Source organism: Hyperolius riggenbachi, chromosome 1, assembly GCF_040937935.1.
Source record: "Hyperolius riggenbachi isolate aHypRig1 chromosome 1, aHypRig1.pri, whole genome shotgun sequence".
NCBI classification, from domain to species: Eukaryota; Metazoa; Chordata; class Amphibia; order Anura; family Hyperoliidae; genus Hyperolius; species Hyperolius riggenbachi.
Window position 1 is genome coordinate 445,778,339 of NC_090646.1, and position 23,921 is coordinate 445,802,259.

Sequence of the window (23,921 nt, forward strand, 5' to 3'; positions counted from 1 at the left end):
TTTTGGTGGACCTTATAATATGTTAGCAGATATCTTAGTAATTGGCATCTTAATCATAACTTGCTTATATGTAATTTTTGTATATTCTCTGTATATTATCACAAGAATACATTATATTTAGTGATAATTCTCTTGTCTGCGTGTTCTGTTTATTTCAACCTGGGATATGCTAAAAACAAATATATGCAAGCTTTCAGTGGCTTAATACCCATTGATATTAACAGATTAAAGTAGTAACGCTAAATGAAGAGTTGCACTTCTTTCTGTTAATAATCCTACCTAATGTGTAGGAGCTGGCAGCTGCCACAGTGGTTGACAGTATTAAAATACGTACGTACCGCCACTTGCTTTCTACTCAATAGTAGCTGAAAGGAGTCTTGTGTTTGCAGCTGCTTGGATCAAGGTGAGCTGAAGATGAGGTGAGAGAGCAGGTTCCAGTGGTCTGGAAGCAATCTGTATAACTGCTTTGGGAATACAGATATCTTCAAAACATTTTAGCTGTTAAGTGTATAGCATTGATGTATATCACACTTCGTTATTAAGCATGTGTGCTTAATCCCCAAACAAATCCATTTACAGTGCAGAGCCAATAGAAAAATCTATAAACTGTTTAATTAGTTTTCTTCAGGGGAAATCTTGTACAGAAATCCTGAATGATTTGATCACACTGTGATATCAAACTGTATTCATCGCAACAATCAGTGCGCATATCATAAGTCCCAGATTTCTGAATTAAGGCTGTGGGGTATTAATGCTGATATTCTTTAAGTAATTGGTTGGCAATCACCAGTCTCTGGATCTCACTGGTGCCTTCATAGATTTCAGTGATTCGTGCATCCCTGTAATGACGTTCAGCAGGCATCTCTGTCACATATCCCATGCCACCAAGGATCTGAATGGCCTAGAAAGAGGAAAGTCACACATCAACTCTGGAATTAACTGGAAAGATCACTAAACCCAAAGTTCTGTGCAAATGTACTGCACAAAAGGGCATTATTCAACTACATGCGCAGAAGCCAGACTGGACGTGACTGAGCTGTTACTGGGGCTAATGCGGCTGAACGGCACACTGCAGGAGGACAGCGAGGGACTCACACATGCTTATATAGGGCTGTAGGAAGCCTTAGGTAAGTATCAATTCTGCCGTTTATACCAACTCTGGTGTACTTTAAATCTCGGGAATTTTCTCCTCTCAGGGTTTGCAAGAATGGTTACTGTGCTGGTTACTCTGCAACTTTAGTACATCTTCCAGCCATCATTTTACAGTTTTGAAAATTAAACAAAAATTAGTGGTTTCTATGTTCAAAGTAAAAAAAATACTTTCTATATAAAACACCCCAATTATATTTTTTCTCAAGATGAGTTATACATTGGCCTCAATTCTGGTAGCCATGTGAGGTAAATATTTTTTAGTAGGTAAAATATCTCATGAGGTATTTTCTTCTTTATAACTGAAAAGAGGAACTTAAACCCAGGATTGAACTTCATTGCATTCAGTAGCCGATCGGAGTAAAGTCCTGGGGCGGGGATTTGCAGGAGATCCCACGCACATCTCCGCTTGGATATGTTTATTTATTTAAAAAAAATAGAAAAAATATTTATATAAAAAAAAAAACAAACATCCTGGGAGCAATCAGAGCCCCCCACCAACAGAAAGCTCTCTTGGTGGGCAGAAAAGGGGGGGGGGGATCACGTGTGTGCTGAGTTGTATAGCCCTGCAGCGAGGCCTGAAAGCTGCAGTGGCCTATTTTGTAAAAAATGGCCTGGTCACTAGGGGGGTTTAAGCCCAGGGTTCTCAAGTGGTTAAAAACATGTTGGAGCCTAAAGGAAGACCGCTAGAAGCAATGCGACCACTCTAGCCAACCACGAGACAGTAGATTTAACAAATAAAGGGGCAGGCACTTGTGTTAACCTGCTTTTTACCAATGATTTTTATGAGTGTATAGATGTCCATAGAATAACATAGGGTTGTGGAGGGTACTCTAGTGATGGTCAGTGGCCAGTAACTGCATGCTGAAGGTAATTTTTAAAGCTGGCACACAATCAACTTTGTATAGATATGGTTACTGCATTGCATTTTATCAATATCAGAACTGCTATATAGCCATTCTGCTACACAATTAACAATGGTGTTGGTGGAACTACTAATCTTTGTGGAGGACTGGTGATATTTTTGTTAATCAGATGAAATGTGTCCTATAGTGACAAGAACAGGTAAGAAGGTAGCAATTTAAAGCAAGAAAATCACAAAGTTTCTATCACAACAAAGATTTCAGTGCAGTAACATGGAGGAGACTACCTGTGTAAGTAGTGAAAATATGGCACAGCAAACTCGTAGGAAACAGATTTATAATAAATATGCAACAATAGAGCAGGTAGTATTTCCAGCTTGCCTGTAGCTTCAAATTAAGCCAATAAATATTGGCAGCCAAGTACATTAATGACTGGCCTAGTGTCAAGCTGCATACAATTTGCATGGAAGAAGAATTAGCCTCTCACTGACCATCTCTAATAACAAGCACCCCACAGTATGATTTGGCTGAAAATACACTACAGAATTCTTAGAAAAAACATTGATATGTTCTTGTGGCCGCACTTCCCACCGTGTACAAGTGTAGCCATACTGCGCGTCCACTAGTGGCTCCGTACTTATGCAGACACAGTACGGCCACAAACTTTCAGAGGGTCCCGGGCAGTAGTGCTCTTGAGGAGTAAATGGGAAGCAGTGTCTGGAAGATCCAGACTTCCCTCTTCTTATGCAAGTATTTATCCTTTTATTTTTCAACTGCAACAGGTTTGCTTTAAACATTTTTCAGTTAACATAATGAAAGGTAGGACATTTTGTCAGGCTTTTATGGCAGGCTGCACATCTGCTGAAGTGTCTTTCCTCACTTCCTGCCCTGGATACCCGTTTCTGTGTTCCGTTTTTTCCAAAAATGTTGAAAGTGTTGATATAGCGTAGTAAGTTTGTGACAAGGATTAAGACGGCGTAAATAATAGTACTCACAGTGGAGTATCATTGTAATGGAGCCTAGCGCCTCAGAGACCAATAGAGCTCATTGGAGATTTGACACTCTTTATATGCCTGAAGAAGCAAGAACTTAGTCCTGAGAAATGCATTGCAATCTATGAGAGTTTTGTTTATTTGTATCAATGATATTACAGTTTTTAAACAATCCATCGAGTTTTTTTTTTCCACTCAAGAGGTGGTAAGTTTATCTTTACCTCCTCTATTTCAAACTGTTTTAATTTTATTTCACTTTGGCGCCTCTGAACTACGTAAATACAATAACTTTTACCTGGTGAGAAATCTGTGTTGCAGCTTCTGATGCTGCTAGTTTTGCCATTGCAGCCTCCTAACGAAAGAAGACAGGTAGATTATTAAAAGGTGGGAGGAGACTAGTTTACACCTCACATCTTGGGATACTGCCAACTCACCTTAGTGTAAGGCTTCTTGTTATCTTTTAGCATTGCCGCTCTCCACGTAAGCAGTCTGGCACTCTCCAAAGCCAAGGCCATGTCTGCCAACTTGAACTAAACAAAAAGGAGCATTTTACCACTGGAAATCTACAGCAGAAAATGAGGCGATAAGTATACAACCCTACCTGAATAGCTTGTAGTTTAGTGATTGGTGCCCCAAATGCAAGTCTCTTCTCTGCATAGTCTACGGCACAGTCCAGAGCAGCCTGAGCAATTCCAAGAGCCTGCGATGCAATTCCAATCCTACCAGAGTCTAAGGTTTGCTGAAAACAAAATGCAGCAGTAAGAAAGGTACCAAGTACAGACAGGTACTTCACCAATACCCTGTTAAGGTTACCATTGCAATTTTGAAGCCCATTCCTGGTTCTCCAAGAAGATTCTCGCGAGGTATTCGGCAATCTTCAAATATTAAATTTGCTGTAGAGGAAGCTCTGATCCCCAGCTTATCTTCCTTTTTCCCAAGCGAAAGACCTGGGAACGGCATCTCAACCAAAAAAGCACTAATACCCTGCAAAAGAAAAGGATTGCATGTAATAGTTGTGACGCAATGCATTAAAAATATAATAGGCAATAATTATGGGTGTGGTAAATATAAGATGGTAGTTAGTGTAGTTGGCTAAGGATGTGTTTCAACTCAAATAGTGATTTTGCATACGTCTTCAATAGCAGCACAATGTAATTTAAAGGAGAAACGCAAACAGAGAATGGAAAAAAGCCTGCTGCAAGTTTTTTTTCTGCTCTTGAAAAATGCATCATATGTGAAACAGCTGATTAATATAGGCTGTCAATCTAATGCATTTCGCCATGAAGAAATAAAATGCATCCAGTAGAAATTAGCCACTAAACTCTTGAGCATCAATCTGCCTATAGATGAGCAAGAAAAGCAGCACACAGCCAAATGGGCAAATTAACCACTTCAGCCTCCAGTGTCGAAAATCGTATGTATCCGAGCAAAGTTCACCTCCCATTCATTCGCCAATAACTTTATCGCTACTTATCACAATTAATTGATCTATATCTTGTTTTCTTCTGCCACTATTTAAGCTTTCTTCAGGTGGTACATTTTGCTAAGAATTATTTTTTTAAATCCATTTTACCAGGAAGATTAAGAAAGAAATGGAAAAAATCATTTCTCAGTTTTTGGCCATTATAGTTAGAAATTAATACGTGCTACCGTAATTAAAACGGATGTATTTTATTTGCCCATTTGTCCCGGTTATTACACCGTTTAAATTGTGTCCCTATCACAATTTATGGCGCCGATATTTTATTTAGAAATAAAGGTGCATTATTTCAATTTGCGTCCATCACTATTTACAAGCTTATAATTTTAAAAAATATAATAAGATACTCTCTTGACATGTATATTTAAAAAGTTAAGAACCTTAGGTAACTATTTATGTTTTTTGTTTTTTTTAATTGTAATTTTTTTTAATAAAAAAATGAATTTGGGTAATTTTTGGTGTGGGAGGGAAACAGATAATTTTAAATATAAAATAATGTATTGTAATGTAAAAAATGTATGTGGGTGTAGTTTACTACTTGGCCACAAGATGGCCACAGTCAAAAAAGAAAGTCCTGGAGCGTACGATCACGCTACCAGGAACTATAAGGAAGCTGTAATTTTTTTTTGCAGAAATACCGCGCTCTCTGATTAGAAATCGTCGTTTTTTTCTGCGGGGAACTTAGATAGGTGAATTGGAATTATATTCCCATTCACTGATCGGGGGGATAACGGCAGGCAGCGGGCGCCTCAGGCAGCGGCAGCTGCACAGTCTATCTGGACAGATATATCCGTCCAGATAGACTTACCGTATTTTTCGGACCATAAGACGCACTTTTTCTTCCCCAAACATGGGGGGAAAAAGTGCCTGCGTCTTATGGTCCGAATGTTGCAAATTCTGCCCAGCCGCAAATTGTCCCCCGCCTTAAAATCATAAGTCCCCGCGTTTGTCCTATCCTCCCGTCTATCTATGCAACTGTGGGGGGTTTGCAGTCTGTGGAGGGGCTTGCAGGATCCTAATCTGTTTGTTATCCCGCGGCTGTCCCGGCCCTCTGCATTGGCGTGTTCCCGCCCCCAAACGCCGCCCCCCGCCCGGGTCCTCCTCTGCCCGGTCCCCTCTGACGCCTTTCCCCGGCTCTCTAAATGTTGTGTGGGGAGTGGGAAGGCTGCCGCTTACCGCCAGATGATAGCGATGTCCTCGGTGAACAGCGGTATCCTCGCTGTTAACAGCCGCTGGGTGGTCCGGGCACAATGCGGAAGCCTCTCTGCCTTCACTTCCGCTTACATCACCAAAGCGGAAGTGAAGGCAGAGAGGCTTCCGCATTGTGCCCGGACCACCCAGCGGCTGTTAACAGCGAGGATACCGCTGTTCACCGGGGACATCGCTATCATCTGGCGGTAAGCGGCAGCCTTCCCACTCCCCACACAACATTTAGAGAGCCGGGGAAAGGCGTCAGAGGGGACTGGGCAGAGGAGGACCCGGGCGGGGGGCGGCGTTTGGGGGCGGGAACACGCCAATGCAGAGGGCCGGGACAGCCGCGGGATAACAAACAGATAATGATCCTGCAAGCCCCTGCACAGACTGCAAACCCCCCACAGGTGCCTGAGACAGAAGGGGTAAGAAGAGGTATCACAGGGGGCCACTAAGAGCACACAGGGGGCCACTCAGAGCGCACAGGGGGCCACTCAGAGCACACAGGGGGCCACTCAGAGCACACAGGGGGCCACTCAGAGCACACAGGGGGCCACTCAGAGCACACAGGGGGCCACTCAGAGCACACAGGGGGCCACTCAGAGCACACAGGGGGCCACTCAGAGCACACAGGGGGCCACTCAGAGCACACAGGGGGCCACTCAGAGCACACAGGGGGCCACTCAGAGCACACAGGGGGCCTCTCAGAGCACACAGGGAGCAACTAAGAGCACACAGGGAGCAACTAAGAGCACACAGGGAGCAACTAAGCGCACACAGGGAGCAACTAAGAGCACACAGGGAGCAACTAAGAGCACACAGGGAGCAACTAAGAGCACACAGGGAGCAACTAAGCGCACACAGGGAGCAACTAAGCGCACACAGGGGGGCACTAAGAGCACACAGGGGGCCACTAAGAGCACACAGGGGGCCACTAAGAGCACACAGGGGGCAACAGAGCACACAGGGCCACTAAGAGCGCACAGGGGGCAACTGAGAGCACACAGGGGGGCACTTTAGATAACACAGGGGCACATAAGAGTACACGGGGGCATTTAAGTGGACACAAGGAGCACATATGAAGACACAGGGACAGAGGAGGACATAAGGGAGACACTAATCGTACACTTAGGGGACACAGGAGGTACAAGGGGGCATATTAATTGGGGAGGGGAGAAGATCCATAAGATGCCCCTGCACAATGGATGCACCAGGTTTAGTATTTTTTTTTCCCCTGGTTTTTATCCTCTAAACCTAGGTGCGTCTTATGGTCCGGAGCGTCTTATGGTCCGAAAAATACGGTAAGTGGTTAATGAATTAACCACTTCAGCCCGCAGGTGTTTTCACCTTCAGGATGGAAGCAATTTTCCCGTCAGGGCTCCTCCCATTCATTCGCCAATAACTTTATCACTACTCGTCACACGTAAATGATCCATACCTTATTTTTTTTTGCCACAAATTAAGTTTTTCAGGGGTAATACTTGTTTACAGTAATTACTCTGTTTTTCTATGCATTTTCTAGGCAAATACAAAAAAAGAAAAGAAAAAACACAATTTCTCCAATTCCATCCATAATAGTTTTAAAATAAACAATGCTACTATAAATAATAACAAAATAGTCCACAGTGCTAATTTAAAATGTAATAAAATCTTTTAATGAATGAAAACCAATTAAAAGCATAAAGTACCAGAACCACAAACCCAATAGGGCAACTGTCCCTTTAAATCAATCATACATCCCACGCATCATTACCCTCACTTGGACTCTCACTGCAGTGAGCAGATGTATAAGGAAAAAATAGGGTCCAGTTCAAAAATCTTTCACTTCACCTAGATGCAACAAATATGCAGTCACTAGAGCAGTGACAGTCTGCAGCAATCTGTGATATCTGACAACTTGTTCCTGAAAACTTCCACGTGCGGCGGGGCACTACAGAGTCTGCAGCTACACAGACGAATACCATCAGCCGTGCCATGCACAGCTATGGGATCCGCAGCCTCCTGCACCATTTCGAATGGCAATGTCAGCTGAATCGCTAGCGCAAGCAATTCAGCCGGTGGCGCCATTGTATCCTACGGCAGAGTTTCCCAGTGCGATTTGCCTGAGGAGAAACTCAGCAGATATGGGCTCTTAATCTTCCACTGTTATTATATGGAGAGTTCTCTCAAAAAGTCAATGCAAACGCAGTGCATAATGCTCAGAAACAGTGTTCATAATCATGGCTAGGCAATGAAAGCAGTTGGGTAAACGTCCATATGTTACCCGTGTAACAGGAAGAAAAAGTGTTGCTGTAAAACGATATCCTCACTTCTACCCACCACTGCAAGCGGCCGTTCGTGACAGTGGGGAGAGACCAGAAGGACTCCAGCCACAGCTATTAGTTTGCGAAGCCTAGATACTGGAAATGCTCACTGATTGGATGAATAGTCCTTGCTAGAACGACGTCACTCAAGCACAAATGATAGATGCTAATGTTTTAAGGGGTCCGCCCCTCTTCTTCACAGCCAATCATTAGAGCCAGCCTTTAGAGGTCACACCCGAGCAATTTAAATAATTTAAAAAATCCACTTACCTGGGGCTTCCTCCAGCCCCTGCCAGCCGTTCTGTGCCCACACCGCTACTCCACTCCACGCTGGTGGTCCTGGGTCCCCTCCGGTGCACGTTTCCTACTGTGCCGGCGCAAGCTGCTCTCAGAATAGCGCTGAACCAGTGAACCGCACGTTGGAGCGCAGAGGAAGCCGACCTGCCGAGGTCAGCTTCTCCACCGGCTTGGACCATGAGCCACCGGAGCTGCGGCGAGGACACGGGACAGATGCAGGGGGCTGGAAGAAGCCCCAGGTAAGTGGATTTTTTATTTTTAAATACCTCAAACATTCCCTTTGAGCACAGCTCCCGCAGTGAATTGGAAAAGTGTTGGGAGAGCAATTATTTAATGTGCAGCAGTAGGAACGGGTTACACAAGCTCTCAAATGATGAGTTGGAGGGTAAGTACATTTAAGGCAGGTAGTGGCACATGTGTGGTTCTACATGAGGGAACCTTCACTTTGAGCCCTATTTCCAGGAAGAAACATTTACCTACCATCCCTAAAAGTATTCTCACAGCACTCTGAATTTATAAAACAATACAGCATCTGGTCCACATACCTTGTGTTTTAAAGACTTGTTTGTGGTAGCAAAAACCACAGTTGCAGAAGCATCCCATGCGTTTGTGATCCAGGATTTTGTTCCATTCAGGACCCAATGGTCCCCATCCTGTCTAGCAACTGTGCTTGCTGCTCCAGCGTCACTGCCATTACCTGCAAATAACAACTAAGTTGTCAATGTCAACACAAGCATGTCATCAACTAGGATACTGTTAATAAAGGAGACCAGAGATCAAGTTATAGAAAAAAATCGTTACTTACCCGGGGCTTCCCCCCCCCCTTATAAACAAGTGCGAGTCCCACGCCGTCCTCCCACAGTCTGCCATTCAGCCGCGATCAGCCCCGGTAACTTGCTCAGTCGCGTCAGTCCGGGTCTACTGCGCAAGGTCTGCGCATGCTCAGAAGACCCAGACTGGACGTGACTGAGCAAGTTACCGGGGCTGTTCACGGCTAAACGACAGACCGTGGGAGGACGGCGTGGGACTCACATGTGCTTATGAGGACGGGAGGAAGCTCCGGGTAAGTATCGATTTTTTTCTGTAACTTGATCTCTGGTACACTTTAAATATGTAACTTGTGATTTTACCTGACAAGCAGTAGCACTAGGTGCAAAAACAGAAGCACTTACAAGAACAAATTGCTTTGTTGACATAACAAGTGAAACAACTACACAATGAATAAGCGGCATGAGATTAGAGAATACAGTCTGGGATACGGTACTGTACTTGACTGTCTTATGAAAGTGAATAAAGTAGTAAGACTGTATAATCAATAACACCATAAAAAATGGAACGCAGAGATTTTTGAGAACAATCATTATTTCAACTGTGATAAGTGCTGCATTTTTCACTTTATAAGACCCACTCCCCCCTTACCCCAATAGGGATTCCCATGGCCCCTGCTGAGTAATAGCATGAGCGTGGGGTACACTTACCTGTCCAGCTGGCATGCTCCCTCCTGTCTGTGTCCTTCTGTCTTTATCCTGATCCAAAGCAGTGTTCTCCCCAGACTCTTTAAGCTGGGTGTCTCACACAGTTTTGGTGAGCACCCGGCTGTCATCGGCTCACCTCCTCATATTCTGTAAGCAGAGTTGCACACGGAAGCACCAACCCTGCATTTTTTCATTTTGCCCCACCCGGCTACTTTTTCATGCCACCCGGCTGGAAAAAAAATCCAGGGAGAACACTGCAAAGGCATGTACATACTCATGTCCATGGCACCAGATCATGAAGAGGGGGCGCCAGAGGATGAACCCAGAATGACACAGGAAGGAGAGCACGGGCCGTTCAGGTGAGTATATTCCACGATGCTGCTAATCTGCAGGTGGCACCATTAGCTTGGGGGTGGGGTCCCATCTGTGACCCACCAGAAGATACCCTTGCACCCTGAAGATGCAGCTGGTTAAGAATATTTTTTTTTCTAGTTTTCCTCTTCTAAACCTAGGTGCACCTTATTGCGTGAAAAATGTGGTAGCTGTTTCTAAGGTTTCCACTCCCATTATTTCACTTGTACTCAACTGTTGCAAGCTGTAGTCCTCTTGTACATGAGCAACAGAGGAAATGTGCAAATTATATGTATCCTCAAAGCTTGCCTGTATGAAAAACCAAGCCAAAGATTTGGTTTAATCAGTGTATTGACATACCTGGTTCACTGAGTGCAAAGCAGCCAATCTTGTCCCCATTACAAAATGGAGTAATCCATTTCTTTTTCTGTTCTTCATTTCCATGCTTTAAAATTGGCCCTAAATAAAGAGACTAAACAAGATGCCAGTTAATAGAAAGTGCTTTCTTTAACCACTTCCTGCAAAATTGACATTTATAAAAATACTACTCGTGCACTAATTATTGCAAATAGGAAATTTAATAAACGCCCATTCTGCCAAAATGCACGTGCATGTAACCATTTTAACCTTTCAATGCATGGTGTGACTATAAGAAATGGAAGGTGGGATGAAATGTACAACCCTGTATCCATGAAAGCTGCGATGGTCTCTAAATTGCAAACAGGATTTGTTGCATATCATTCAAACCCTTTAAAGGGACTCTAAAGTGAGAAGGATATGGAAACTGCCATATTTATTTCCTTTTAAAACAATTCAAATTGCCTAGTGGTTCTGCTGATCATCTGCTTCTAATACTTTTAGCCATACAGGGAGTGCAGAATTATTAGGCAAATGAGTATTTTGACCACATCATCCTCTTTGAGTCCTATGGGAGAAAAGCGCTATAGAAATGTTATTGTATTGTATTGTTGTATTGTATTTATGTGTGTTGTCTTACTCCAAGCTGTATAGGCTCGAAAGCCTGCTACCAATTAAGCATATTAGGTGATGTGCATCTCTGTAATGAGAAGGGGCGTGGTCTAATGACAACACCCTATATCAGGTGTGCATAATTATTAGGCAACTTCCTTTCCTTTGGCAAAATGGGTCAAAAGAAGGACTTGACAGGCTCAGAAAAGTCAAAAATAGTGAGATATCTTGCAAACTGATGCAGCACTCTTAAAATTGCAAAGCTTCTGAAGCGTGATCATCGAACAATCAAGCGTTTCATTCAAAATGCGGAAAAACCAAGGTGCAAAATAACTGCCCATGAACTGAGAAAAGTCAAGCGTGCAGCTGCCAAGATGCCACTTGCCACCAGTTTGCCCATATTTCAGAGCTGCAACATCACTGAAATGCCCAAAAGCACACGGTGTGCAATACTCAGAGACATGGCCAAGGTAAGAAAGGCTGAAAGACGACCACCACTGAACAAGACACACAAGCTGAAACGTCAAGACTGGGCCAAGAAATATCTCAAGACTGATTTTTCTAAGGTTTTATGGACTGATGAAATGAGAATGAGTCTTGATGGGCCAGATGGATGGGCCCATGGCTGGATTGGTGAAGGGCAGAGAGCTCCAGTCCGACTCAGACGCCAGCAAGGTGGAGTACTGGTTTGGGCTGGTATCATCAAAGATGAGCTTGTGGGGCCTTTTCGGGTTGAGTCAAGCTCAACTCCCAGTCCTACTGCCAGTTTCTGGAAGACATCTTCTCCAAGCAGTGGTACAGGAAGTAGTCTGCATCCTTCAAGAAAAACATGATTTTCATGCAGGACAATGCTCCATCATACGCGTCCAAGTACTCCACAGCGTGGCTGGCAATAAAGGGTATAAAAGAAGAAAAACTAATGACATGGCCTCCTTGTTCACCTGATCTGAACCCCATTGAGAACCTGTGGTCCATCATAAAATGTGAGATTTACAAGGAGGGAAAACAGTACACCTCTCTGAACAGTGTCTGGGAGGCTGTGGTTGCTGCTGCACGCAATGTTGATGGTGAACAGATCATAACACTGACAGAATCCATGGATGGCAGGCTTTTGAGTGTCCTTGCAAAGAAAGGTGGCTATATTGGTCACTGATTTGTTTTTGTTTTGAATGTCAGAAATGTATATTTGTGAATGTTGAGATGTTATATTGGTTTCACTGGTAAAAATAAATACCGTATTTTTCGGACTATAAGACGCTCCGGACTATAAGACGCACCTAGGTTTAGAGGGCAAAAACCAGGAAAAAATAAAAAAATACTAAATCTAGGTGCATCTATGGTCCAGGAGTCTCCTATAGACCTTTAATCTCCCCCTAAGATGTTTCTATCTAAGTTATACTGGTCAGCTACACTAACCACTTCTGCCCCAATTACACTAACAACTGATGCCTCACCCCCAGCTACACTACACTTCACTAACCCCTGATGTACCCCCCACCCAGCTACACTACACTTCACTACACTACACTACACAAACCCCTGTCACCTCCCCCCACCTCCAACCTAACTACACTAATAGCTACACTAAGCATTTCAATTAAGAAAGCTCACCCATCATAATGAGGTTCCTGGTGAGGCTGCAGCAGCAGTTATCTGGCGCCGACTGTGTTCTGTGACAGCATAGCAGCAGCTGCAATGAACGTTATGCTGGTGTCCATTGTCCTGCTTGTCCCTCCGAGCGGCGGCAGTGCGATCAGCTGTACAACTCCCTGGGTGGCATAGCAGCAGCCGCTGCAATCATCTGCAATGTCTGTGTGTGTCTGCCGGCTTGTCCCCCGAGCGGCTCCAGCAGCAGCGTGATCCGTGATAAGTCCCCGGGAGGCATGGCAGTAGGTGCTAATAGGATCGTGTATGTATTCCCCTCTTCTGCCCCGCATCAGCCATGCGTCATTGTAATGCAGGCACAGCGGGACATCTTCAGCCACATTACTATCAGCGTCTGGCAGAGACCTCTGAACTGCTTCCTTATTGGCGCCCTCTGATGACCTGCGTCGCATGTGCGCCGGGGTCATGTGGCTAACCAATAAGGAAGCAGTTCAGAGGTCTCTGCCAGACGCTGATAGTAACGTGGCTGAAGATGTCCCGCTGTGCCTGCATTACAATGACGCATGGCTGATGCGGGGCAGAAGAGGGGAATACATACACGATCCTATTAGCACCTACTGCCATGCCTCCCGGGGACTTATCACGGATCACGCTGCTGCTGGAGCCGCTCGGGGGACAAGCCGGCAGACACACACAGACATTGCAGATGATTGCAGCGGCTGCTGCTATGCCACCCAGGGAGTTGTACAGCTGATCGCACTGCCGCCGCTCGGAGGGACAAGCAGGACAATGGACACCGGCATAAAGATCATTGCAGCTGCTGCTGCTATGCTGCCACGGAACACCGCCGGCGCCAGATAACTGCTGCTGCTGACACAGTGCCCGCCCGGACAGGTATATTGTTACATTTGGACTATAAGACGCAGTTACTTTTTCTCCCCACTTTTGGGGGAGAAAAAGTGCGTCTTATAGTCCGAAAAATACGGTAATTGAAATGTGTATATATTTGTTTTTTGTTATGTTGCCTAATAATTATGCACAGTAATAGTCACCTGCACACACAGATATCCCCCTAAAATAGCTAAAACTAAAAACAAACTAAAAACTACTTTCAAAAATATTCAGCTTTGATATTAATGAGTTTTTTGGGTTCGTTGAGAACATGGTTTATGTTCGATAATAGAATTATTCCTCAAAAATACAACTTGCCTAATAATTCTGCACTCCCTGTACACCTTGAACAAGCAAGTCAATCAGGTGTTTCTGACTGAAGTCTGACTGGATTAGCCGCCACATGCTTGTTTCAAGTGTGTGTGATTCAGACACTACTGATTCAAAGAGATCAGTAGGACTGTCAGGCAACTGGTACTGCTTAAATGGAAATAAATACGGCCCGCCTCCATATCCCTCTCACCTCAGGTTCCCTTTAATTAAAAATTGACATATGTGTTGTCAAAAACTGAGAAATGTTATTGTTTTGTGACACATATCACACGTTATAAATTATCTCACAACTAATTCGGTCAGCTAGCCACAGATCAGTACCTACTGTATATTTGGTATAAAAAAAAAAAGTCTTCCAGACAGGCGGAGGCTCTCTGAAGTAATTACTGGGAGGCATACATCACCATGAAACACTGCTTGTTACAATACTTAACCACTTGAGGAACTAGGGCTTTCTACCCCTTAAGGACCGGCCACTTTTTTTCCATTCAGACCACTGCAGCTTTCACGGTTTATTGCTCGCTCATACAACCTACCACCTAAATGAATTTTGGCTCCTTTTCTTGTCACTAATACAGCTTTCTTTTGGTGCTATTTGATTGCTCCTGCGATTTTTACTTTTTATTATATTCATCAAAAAAGACATGAATTTTGGCAAAAAAAATGATTTTTTTAACTTTCTGTGCTGACATTTTTCAAATAAAGTAAAATGTCTGTATACATGCAGCGCGAAAAATGTGGACAAACATGTTTTGGATAAAAAAAACCCCATTGAGTGTATATTTATTGGTTTGGGTAAAAGTTATAGCGTTTACAAACTATGGTGCAAAAAGTGAATTTTCCCATTTTCAAGCATCTATGACTTTTCTGACCCCCTGTCATGTTTCATGAGAGGCTAGAATTCCAGGATAGTATAAATACCCCCCAAATGACCCCATTTTGGAAAGAAGACATCCCAAAGTATTCACTGAGAGGCATAGTGAGTTCATAGAAGATATTATTTTTTGTCACAAGTAAGCGGAAAATGACACTTTGTGACAAAAAAAAAAAAAGTTTCCATTTCTTCTAACTTGCGACAAAAAAAATGAAATCTGCCACGGACTCACCATGCCCCTCTCTGAATACCTTGAAGGGTCTACTTTCCAAAATGGGGTCATTTGTGGGTTGTGTTTACTGTCCTGACATTTTGGGGGGTGCTAAATTGTAAGCACCCCTGTAAAGCCTTAAGGTGCTCATTGGACTTTGGACCCCTTAGGGCAGTTAGGCTGCAAAAAAGTGCCACATATGTGGTATTGCCATACTCAGGAGAAGTAGTATAATGTGTTTTGGGGTGTATTTTTACACATACCCATGCTGGGTGGGAGAAATATCTCTGTAAATGACAATTTGTTAATTTTTTTTTACACACAATTGTCCATTTACAGAGAGCTTTCTCCCACTCAGCATGGGTATGTGTAAAAATACACCCCAAAACACATTATACTACTTCTCCTGAGTACGGCGATACCACATGTGTGGCACTTTTTTGCACCCTAACTGCGCTAAAGGGCCCAAAGTCCAATGAGTACCTTTAGGATTTCACAGGTCATTTTGAGAAATTTCGTTTCAAGACTACTCCTCATGGTTTAAGGCCCCTAAAATGCCAGGGCAGTATAGGAACCCCACAAATGACCCCATTTTAGAAAGAAGACACCCCAAGGTATTCCGTTAGGAGTATGGTGAGTTCATAGAAGATTTTATTTTTTGTCACAAGTTAGCGGAAAATGACACTTTGTGAAAAAACACAATTAAAATCAATTTCCGCTAACTTGTGACAGGAGTATAGCGAGTTCATAGAAGATTTTATTTTTTGTCACAAGTTAGCGGAAATTGATTTTAATTGTGTTTTTTCACAAAGTGTCATTTTCCGCTAACTTGTGACAAAAAATAAAATCTTCTATGAACTCACCATACTCCTAACGGAATACCTTGGGGTGTCTTCTTTCTAAAATGGGGTCATTTGTGGGGTTCCTATACTGCCCTGGCATTTTAGGGGCCCTAAACCGTGAGGAGTAGTCTTGAAACGAAATTTCTCAAAATGACCTGTGAAATCCTAAAGGTACTCATTGGACTTTGGGCCCTTTAGCGCAGTTAGGGTGCAAAAAAGTGCCACACATGTGGTATCGCCGTACTCGGGAGAAGTAGTACAATGTGTTTTGGGGTGTATTTTTACACATACCCATGCTGGGTGGGAGAAATAACTCTGTAAATGGACAATTGTGTGTAAAAAAATCAAAAGATTGTCATTTACAGAGGTATTTCTCCCACCCAGCATGGGTATGTGTAAAAATACACCCCAAAACACATTATACTACTTCTCCCGAGTACGGCGATACCACATGTGTGGCACTTTTTTACACCCTAACTGCGCTAAGGGGCCCAGAGTCCAATGAGTACCTTTAGGCTTTACAGGGGTGCTCACAATTTAGCACCCCGCCCACTTGCCAGGACAGTTAACAAACCCCACAAATGACCCCATTTTGGAAAGAATACACAACAAGGTATTCCATGAGGGTAATGGTGAGGTCATTGAAAATTTTATTTTTTGTCACAAGTAAACGGAAAATGACACTTTGTTAAAAAAAAATAAAAAAATTCTGCTAACTTGTGACAAAAACTAAAATCTTTTATGAACTCACCGTGCACCTCACATAATACTTTAGGGTGTCCTCTTTCCAAAATGGGGTCATTTGTGAAGTCTGTCCTGGCATTTTAGGGTCTCTGCAATCATTACATGTATGGCCAGTATTAGGAGTTTCTGCTATACTCCTTATATTGGGTATACGGGTAATGCACTCTGGGCTGAAAGGAAAAATGAACGGCAAACATACCTTGCTCCACATCAATGGCAGATCTTCCTCCACATCAATGGCAGTGATAACCTCAGGAGAGAGACACTCCGTGCCACCCTGCACTCAGGGTGAGCCACCAACTTATGTGACTGGGCCTCAGAACTTTAGTATACAGCATTATGCCTGTAGGATACAGCAATATGCCTGCCAATAGAGATGACTCTGTGTGGCATTAAAGCATCACCATAGGCCCAAATCACATATAAACCGGGGGTGTCCACACTCAAGGGAAATTCAAACATGCCGTCTTATATCGCCAACCCAGGACAGATCAGCAATATCAAGCATGGAAACCGATCCTTCTTCCGACTTTTATGCTTACCTGTTTGGTTTTCAAGCTTACCTCTCCTCTCCTCTCCCTGCGACAATGTGCGAAAGACCACTGAGTGTGTGCCTACTTCTGTGTCTGGAGTTTCCTAGGTTCTAATAGTGTACCTGCTCATGGTACCTCTCAAAACACTGCCCTACGCATAGGCCAGGGTGGTCAGGACAGCGGGGACAATAATAAACGGTGTCAGTCCTTGTTCCAGCCCTGCTGCAGACACGGCAACGTTTTCTTCGGATGCGTTGACCTGGGGCACACGGAAGCTGATAGGCGTAAAGCCTTCCATGCAGTCGGCTAGTTGCATCTGGGGGGGGGGGGGGGGGGCCTGGCACCTCCTGGATACAGGATGTCCAGAATGATCTGCTCCTGAAATTGGAGGAAAGATCCAGTTCTCCCAGCCTTACTGTAGAGAACAAAGCTGTTATAAACTGCCAATTGAATCAGATAAAAAGACACTTTCTTATACCAGCGTCTTGTTTTCCGGGTAATTAAATAGGGCGCTAACCTCTGGTCATTGAAGTCCACCCCTCCCATGTTGACATTATATTCGTGGACGACAAGGGGCTTTTCAATGACCTTAGTTGCCCGTTGAATTTGGACTGTCGTGTCTGTGTGAATGGTGGACAGAAAGTAAACGTCCCTTTTGTCCCTCCATTTCACCGCGAGCAGGTCTTCAGTACGCAAGGCGGCCCTCTGCCCCCGTTCAAGTCTGGTGGTAACGAGCCATTGGGGGAAGCCCTGGCGACTAGGCCGCGCAGTGCCACAGTATCGGATTCCTTCTAACTTTAAGTGCTGAAAGAGGGCCACACTTGTGCAATAATTGTCCACAAAAAGATGGTACCCCTTCTGGAACAAGGGTGACACCAAGTCCCACACAACCTTTCCACTGCTCCCCAGGTAGTCAGGGCATCCGACCGCCTCCAATTTTGAGTCTTTTCCCTCATAGACCCTAAAACGACATGTATAGCCTGTGGCCCTTTCACAGAGCTTATACAGTTTCACCCCATACCGGGCGCGCTTGCTTGGGATGTACTGTTTGATGCCAAGGCGCCCGGTAAAGCGTAAGAGGGACTCGTCTACGCAGATGTGCTGTTCAGGGATATAAGCATCTGCAAATGTTGATGACAGGTAGTCTATGAGGGGCCGAATTTTGTGGAGCCGGTCATAAGCAGGGTGGCCCTTTTCATGACAGGTTTCGTCGTTGTTGAAGTGCAGGAAGCGCAGGATGGACTCAAATCGTGTCCTGGACATGGCAGCAGGGTACAAGGGAACATGATGTACTGGGTTCGTAGACCAATACGCCCGCAATACGTTCTGTTTCATTAGTCCCAAGTGAAGGATAAGGGCCAAAAAGATTTTAATGTCGGAAACTTGGACTGGTTTCCACCCGAAAGGCTGGGCATACATGCTCTCCGGGTGCTCGGTGATGAATTGTGTGGCTTTACGGTTGGTCTCAACCACAATTAAGTCCAAGAGAACCTGGGTGATGAACAGCTGCAAAAAGTCTAGGGCCGTTCCTAGATGAGCTGTCGCCACCTGGACTCCAGACTGGGCGGTGAAAGGGGGCACTACGGGTGCGGCGGAATCAGGGGATTGCCAATCTGGTTGTGCCAGCACCTCTGGGAGTCTATGGGTACTACGGGCCCGTCTTCTTCTTGGTGGCTGCGACGGGGGTACTACTGCACTTGCCACCGTACCAGTTTCAACTTCCATGCTGACGCTCACCACTTCGCCAGGGTCTACAGAAGTACTGGTACCAAGTCCAGGAGATGCTGCGCTGCTGGTGCCTGCCTCACCAAGAAAACTGTCAACAGCGCTAGCACCACCCTGCTGCCCTTGAGGCGGATCCTGCGCCACCTGCGGTCTAACGACTTGGGGTCTGGTAAGCCTGGCTCTAGCCTGGACCAAAGCCTCGTCATCACTTTCGGTCAGGGAACCACTGCTTTCTACAGGTTCAAATTCGGACCCGGAAGATTCGACGGATGATTCTTCCCAAAAGAACTCATCCGACTGGTCCATGTACCTGTATACCTCGTCATCGGAAAGCCCCCTTCTTGCCATTGTGGATTGCTAAATTTATGGGGTTTTCCTCCGAGACTACCCAGAAAAAAAGAGCACCTACCTAGCAAAAAGGGAGTATTTGAGAGGTATTGGGGTTGGTGGGAAGTGGGGTCTCAGAGGCAATCAAACAATCACGGGACAATCAAATACAATTACAGCACAATCGAATCCAATCACAGCACAAGCAAATCTGATGCACTCGGAAGGTGGTGGTTGGAGGTGGTGGGGGGGGGAGGGTGGGGTTGGGTGTGGTGGGGGGGGGAGGGTGGGGTTGGGTGTGGTGGGGGGGAAGGTGGGGTTGGGTGTGGCAGGAAGTGGGGTCTCAGGCAATCAAACAATCACGGGGCAATCGAAGCCGATCACAGGACAATCAAATACAATTACAGCACAATCGAATCCAATCACAGCACAATCAAATCTGATGCACTCGGAAGGTGATGGGGGGAGGGTGGGGTTGGGTGTGGAGGGAAGTGGGGTCTCAGAGGCAAACAATCACGGGGCAATCGAAGCCGATCACGGGACAATCAAATACAATTACAGCACAATCGAATCCAATCACAGCACAAGCAAATCTGATGCACTCGGAAGGTGGTGGTTGGAGGTGGTGGGGGGGGAGGGTGGGGTTGGGTGTGGTGGGGGAGGGTGGGGTTGGGTGTGGTGGGGGGGAAGGTGGGGTTGGGTGTGGCGGGAAGTGGGGTCTCAGGCAATCAAACAATCACGGGGCAATCGAAGCCGATCACAGGACAATCAAATACAATTACAGCACAATCGAATCCAATCACAGCACAATCAAATCTGATGCACTCGGAAGGTGATGGGGGGAGGGTGGGGTTGGGTGTGGCGGGAAGTGGGGCCTCAGGCAATCAAACAATCACGGGGCAATCGAAGCCGATCACGGGACAATCAAATACAATCGCAGCACAATCGAATACAAGCGCAGCACAATCAAATCTGATGCACTCGGAAGGTGATGGGGGGTGGGGTGGTGGTTGGTGGGAAGTGGGGCCTCAGAGGCAATCAAACAATCACGGGACAATCGAAGCAGATCACGGGACAATCAAATACAATCGCAGCACAATCGAATACAAGCGCAGCACAATCGATACAATCACAGCACAGTCAAATACAATGCACTTGGACGGTGATTAGGGGGGGGGGTCTGAGGGCGATTTGAGGGGGTGGGGGGTTGATCAGGAGCCCGCACGGGGCAGAATGAGTCCTGATCTGATGAGAGGCAGACACAGGGGGTTACTGATCAAAGATCAGTTAGTGATTGCTGGGGAGGATAGATGTAAACAAAGAGCAGGGGATGTAATCAGAAGGGGGGTATGAGGGCAATCGAGGGCCTGGGCAGGTGATCGGTTACCCCCGCGGGGCAGTTAGGGTCTGCTCTGATGGGTGGGGGTGCTGAGGGGTGATGGACAGGTGATAGACAGGTGATCAGAGGGGGATCAGTGGGTAAGGTAGCTGTATACAGATGTATACAGTATACAGGGGGGTAGTCTGAGATGGGGTGTGGGGGTGATCTAAAGGTAGGGGGGGGGGATCAGGGGTGACTAGGAGGCAGTAAGGGACCTAACGCAGGGGATAGCGTTTAAAGTTAGTGATAGGTGGGGGGGTTGGGGGTTTTAAAGGGGTGCAAGGGTGTTGGGCAGGGGTCTGCTGGGGTGATCAGGGGGGGTATGAGGCCTGGGGTGGGAGATCAGGGCTGCTGCGGACAAAAAAAAGCACTGTGTTGTGTGGATACTCACAAGTGGTTCCTCCTCGCTGGTGGTCTCTGCAACAATGAGACCACGAGGCGAGGAGGAAGCACGTATAAGGCACTTTGTTTACCTAACAAAGTGCCTTATACTCCCTGATTGGTTAATTGTGCGGATTCCTCCGCTCGCCGGCGCTGCTAAGTGGCCGGCGAGCGGAGACAAAATGCCGGTGCATCGATCCCGGGCGGAGGATCGCGTCACGGATGACGCGATCGCTCCGCCCATGCCCCTACAAGGACCGCCGCCTCTGTGGGTGAGCCGGTCCTTAAGGGCTCCACTTCCCGGCCGCCCCTGTGCGTTAGGCGGTCGGGAAGTGGTTAAGATTAATGTTCCTCAACATAAAACTGCAATGAGTTTGGGAATTTTATTATCGGCAATATATCATAAAAACATCTGTGAGAATCCAGAGAAGTCTCTGTACAAGGACTAGGCTAAAAGCCAGTATTGGATGGCTGAGATCTTCAGTGATCTTAAAGAAACTCTGAGGGCCCATTCACACTAGAGTGTTTTGCCGTCGATTTCGGCAAAACGCTCAAACGCTAGTGCTTTTAAAAGCGCTGGTGTAATAAAACCCTATGGGCCCGTTCTTACTTGATCGATTTGCGCTAATCGCTGCAAATCGCCCAAAATCGTGAAACGCAAATACGTAGCCAGCACCATTTTCAGGCGATTTCTCGGCGATCGCGTTTCAGTGGTATAGAAGCGCTAAACGCAATCGCGGAGAAATCACTGCACTGTCCAGTGATTTTTCCACGTGAAATCGTGGAAAAATCACTACCACAAAACGCTGGCAAAAATCGCCGGCGTTTTGCGCTTCTAAGTGTGAATGGGCCCTGAAGTCTCATAAAATTCAGGTTTTTATTTTTAACATTTCTTTAACCACTTGTCCACCGCACGCTTATACCGTGCGTCGGCAAAGTGGCAGCTGCAGGACCAGCGAAGCAGTACTGCGTCGCCAGCTGCAGGCTGATTAATCAGGAAGCAGCCGCTCGTGCGAGCGGCTGCTTCCTGTCAATTCACGGCGGGGGGCTCCGTGAATAGCCTGCGGGCCACCGATGGCGGCTCGCAGGCTAAATGTAAACACAAGCGGAAATAATCCGCTTTGTTTACATTGTACGGCGCTGCTGCGCAGCAGCGCCGTAAGGTAGATCGGCGATCCCCGGCCAATCAGCGGCCGGGGATCGCCGCCATGTGACAGGGGACGTCCTGTCACTGGCTGCACAGGACGGATAGCGTCCTGTGCAGCCCGGATCACCGGGGAGGGGACAGGTAGGAGAGGGAGGGGGGAATTTCGCCGCGGAGGGGGGCTTTGAGGTGCCCCCCCCCGCAATATGCCTGCAGGCAGGAGCGATCAGACCCCCCCTGCACATCATCCCCATAGGGGGGAAAAAAGGGGGGCGATCTGATCGCTCTGCGTGCCCGCTGATCTGTGCTGGGGGCTGCAGAGCCCACCCAGCACAGATCCCATCAAACAGCGCTGGTCCTTAAGGGGGGGTAAAGGGTGGGTCCTCAAGTGGTTAACATCAATGCCCTAACTAAAACACCGCATCCCCGCGGCTGAACACTAAATCACCCCAAAATCCCCAGCAAAAATCCACGACTTTCTTGGTTGTGGATTTTGCCTATCAGGGAGGCAGAGCTTTGAGCTGCAGCTCTGCCTCCATGCGCGTCAATCCGCGCGTATCTCCGCCTCTACCCCGCCTCTCTGTGAAAGAAGACAGAGAGAAGGGGAGAGGCGGCGTGTAGAGGCAGAGCTGCAGCCCAAAGCTTTGCCTCTTCACGGAAGCGCTCCCCGCAATGTGGCCCGGGGAGTTTGGGGGGATTTAGTTAGTGTGCAGCCGCAGGGATGCAGCATTTTAGTTAGGGCATTGGTAATAAAGAGATCTTTAAAATAAAAACCTGAATTTTGAGAGACTTCAGTCTCTCTTTAAGGCCCTCAAATGCATTGCATTAAAAACATAATGGGTTTAGGAACACTTCCAAAAACAAACGCAGTTTGTCACTGCATTCACACTTGCAAATTAAAACTCTACTATGCAAAGAAGAGAGGGCCCATTTAACTTAGCATCAGTGCACAGTTCAAAAGACAGCATCTAAGATAGTATAGGAGTACATCACGGAGCATAGCATGGGTAGTCTGCAGATCTAAGAATGCAGCATATACACTACTGGAACAACATATGCTGCCATCCAGGATACTTTTTGTTCTCTCAGGAAAGGCCTTGATTATTTCAGCAAGACGATGTCAAACCACATATACTATGTATTACAACAGCTTGGCTCTATAGATTCTGGGTAATAAACTAGCCTGGCTGAAGTCCAGACCTCTCACCCACTAAAAACATTTGGCGCATTATGAAATGGAAACTATGACAAAAAAGTCCCTGAACTATTAAGCAGCTGGAATCCTCACACAAGAATGGGGCAACATTTCACTTTCAAAACTAATATCAAATGGTCTCCTCAGCTCTCCTTTACTAAAGAGATGAAGAAACATAGTGATAGATATGCCCGTCTCAACACTGATGCCAACTTCACTATCGGCTGGTGCACACCAGAGCGGTTCTGGAGCGTTTTTTAAAAATGCATGCAGGGGGAAAACCGCTTGGCTAATGAAAGAGAATAGGATGGTGCACACCAGAGCGGCTCGTTTTTTCCACAAACGCAAACTCGGGGGCTGCAGCATTTTTTTAGATTTCTGAGGCGTTTCTGCCTCAATGTTAAAGTATAGGAAAGTGGAAAACCGCTCTGAAAAACGCTAGATCAGAGCGGTTTTCCAGGGGTTTTTGTTACAGAATCTGTTCAGTAACAGCTTTACTGTAACAATATTTGTAATCTGCTACACAAAAATGCTCTAAAAAACGCTAGGCATGTTGACTAGAATCGCTCTGAAATCTGCTTCAAAAACCTCTAGCGTTTTGCGGATCTGCTAGAGGTTTTTGGTGTGCACTGGGCCTATTACAAAGTAGTTGTACCCGACCATAC

At 45.9% G+C, this 23,921-nt stretch overlaps 1 protein-coding gene across 1 annotated transcript in view; it reads right to left on the reverse strand.

The window, feature by feature from the left end:
- Positions 1-592: 592 nt before the first annotated feature.
- The window catches only part of ACADS (acyl-CoA dehydrogenase short chain), a 28,641-nt gene continuing 5,312 nt past the window's right edge, over positions 593-23,921 (reverse strand). The window contains exons 4-10 of the mRNA XM_068238683.1: positions 10,462-10,573; positions 8,821-8,972; positions 3,818-3,988; positions 3,606-3,743; positions 3,439-3,534; positions 3,300-3,356; positions 593-901 (exon numbers count right to left, since the gene is read on the reverse strand). Of these exons, the coding sequence (XP_068094784.1) occupies positions 749-901; positions 3,300-3,356; positions 3,439-3,534; positions 3,606-3,743; positions 3,818-3,988; positions 8,821-8,972; positions 10,462-10,573 (879 nt within the window). The 3' untranslated portion in view covers positions 593-748. The remainder of the gene's footprint in view (positions 902-3,299; positions 3,357-3,438; positions 3,535-3,605; positions 3,744-3,817; positions 3,989-8,820; positions 8,973-10,461; positions 10,574-23,921) is intronic.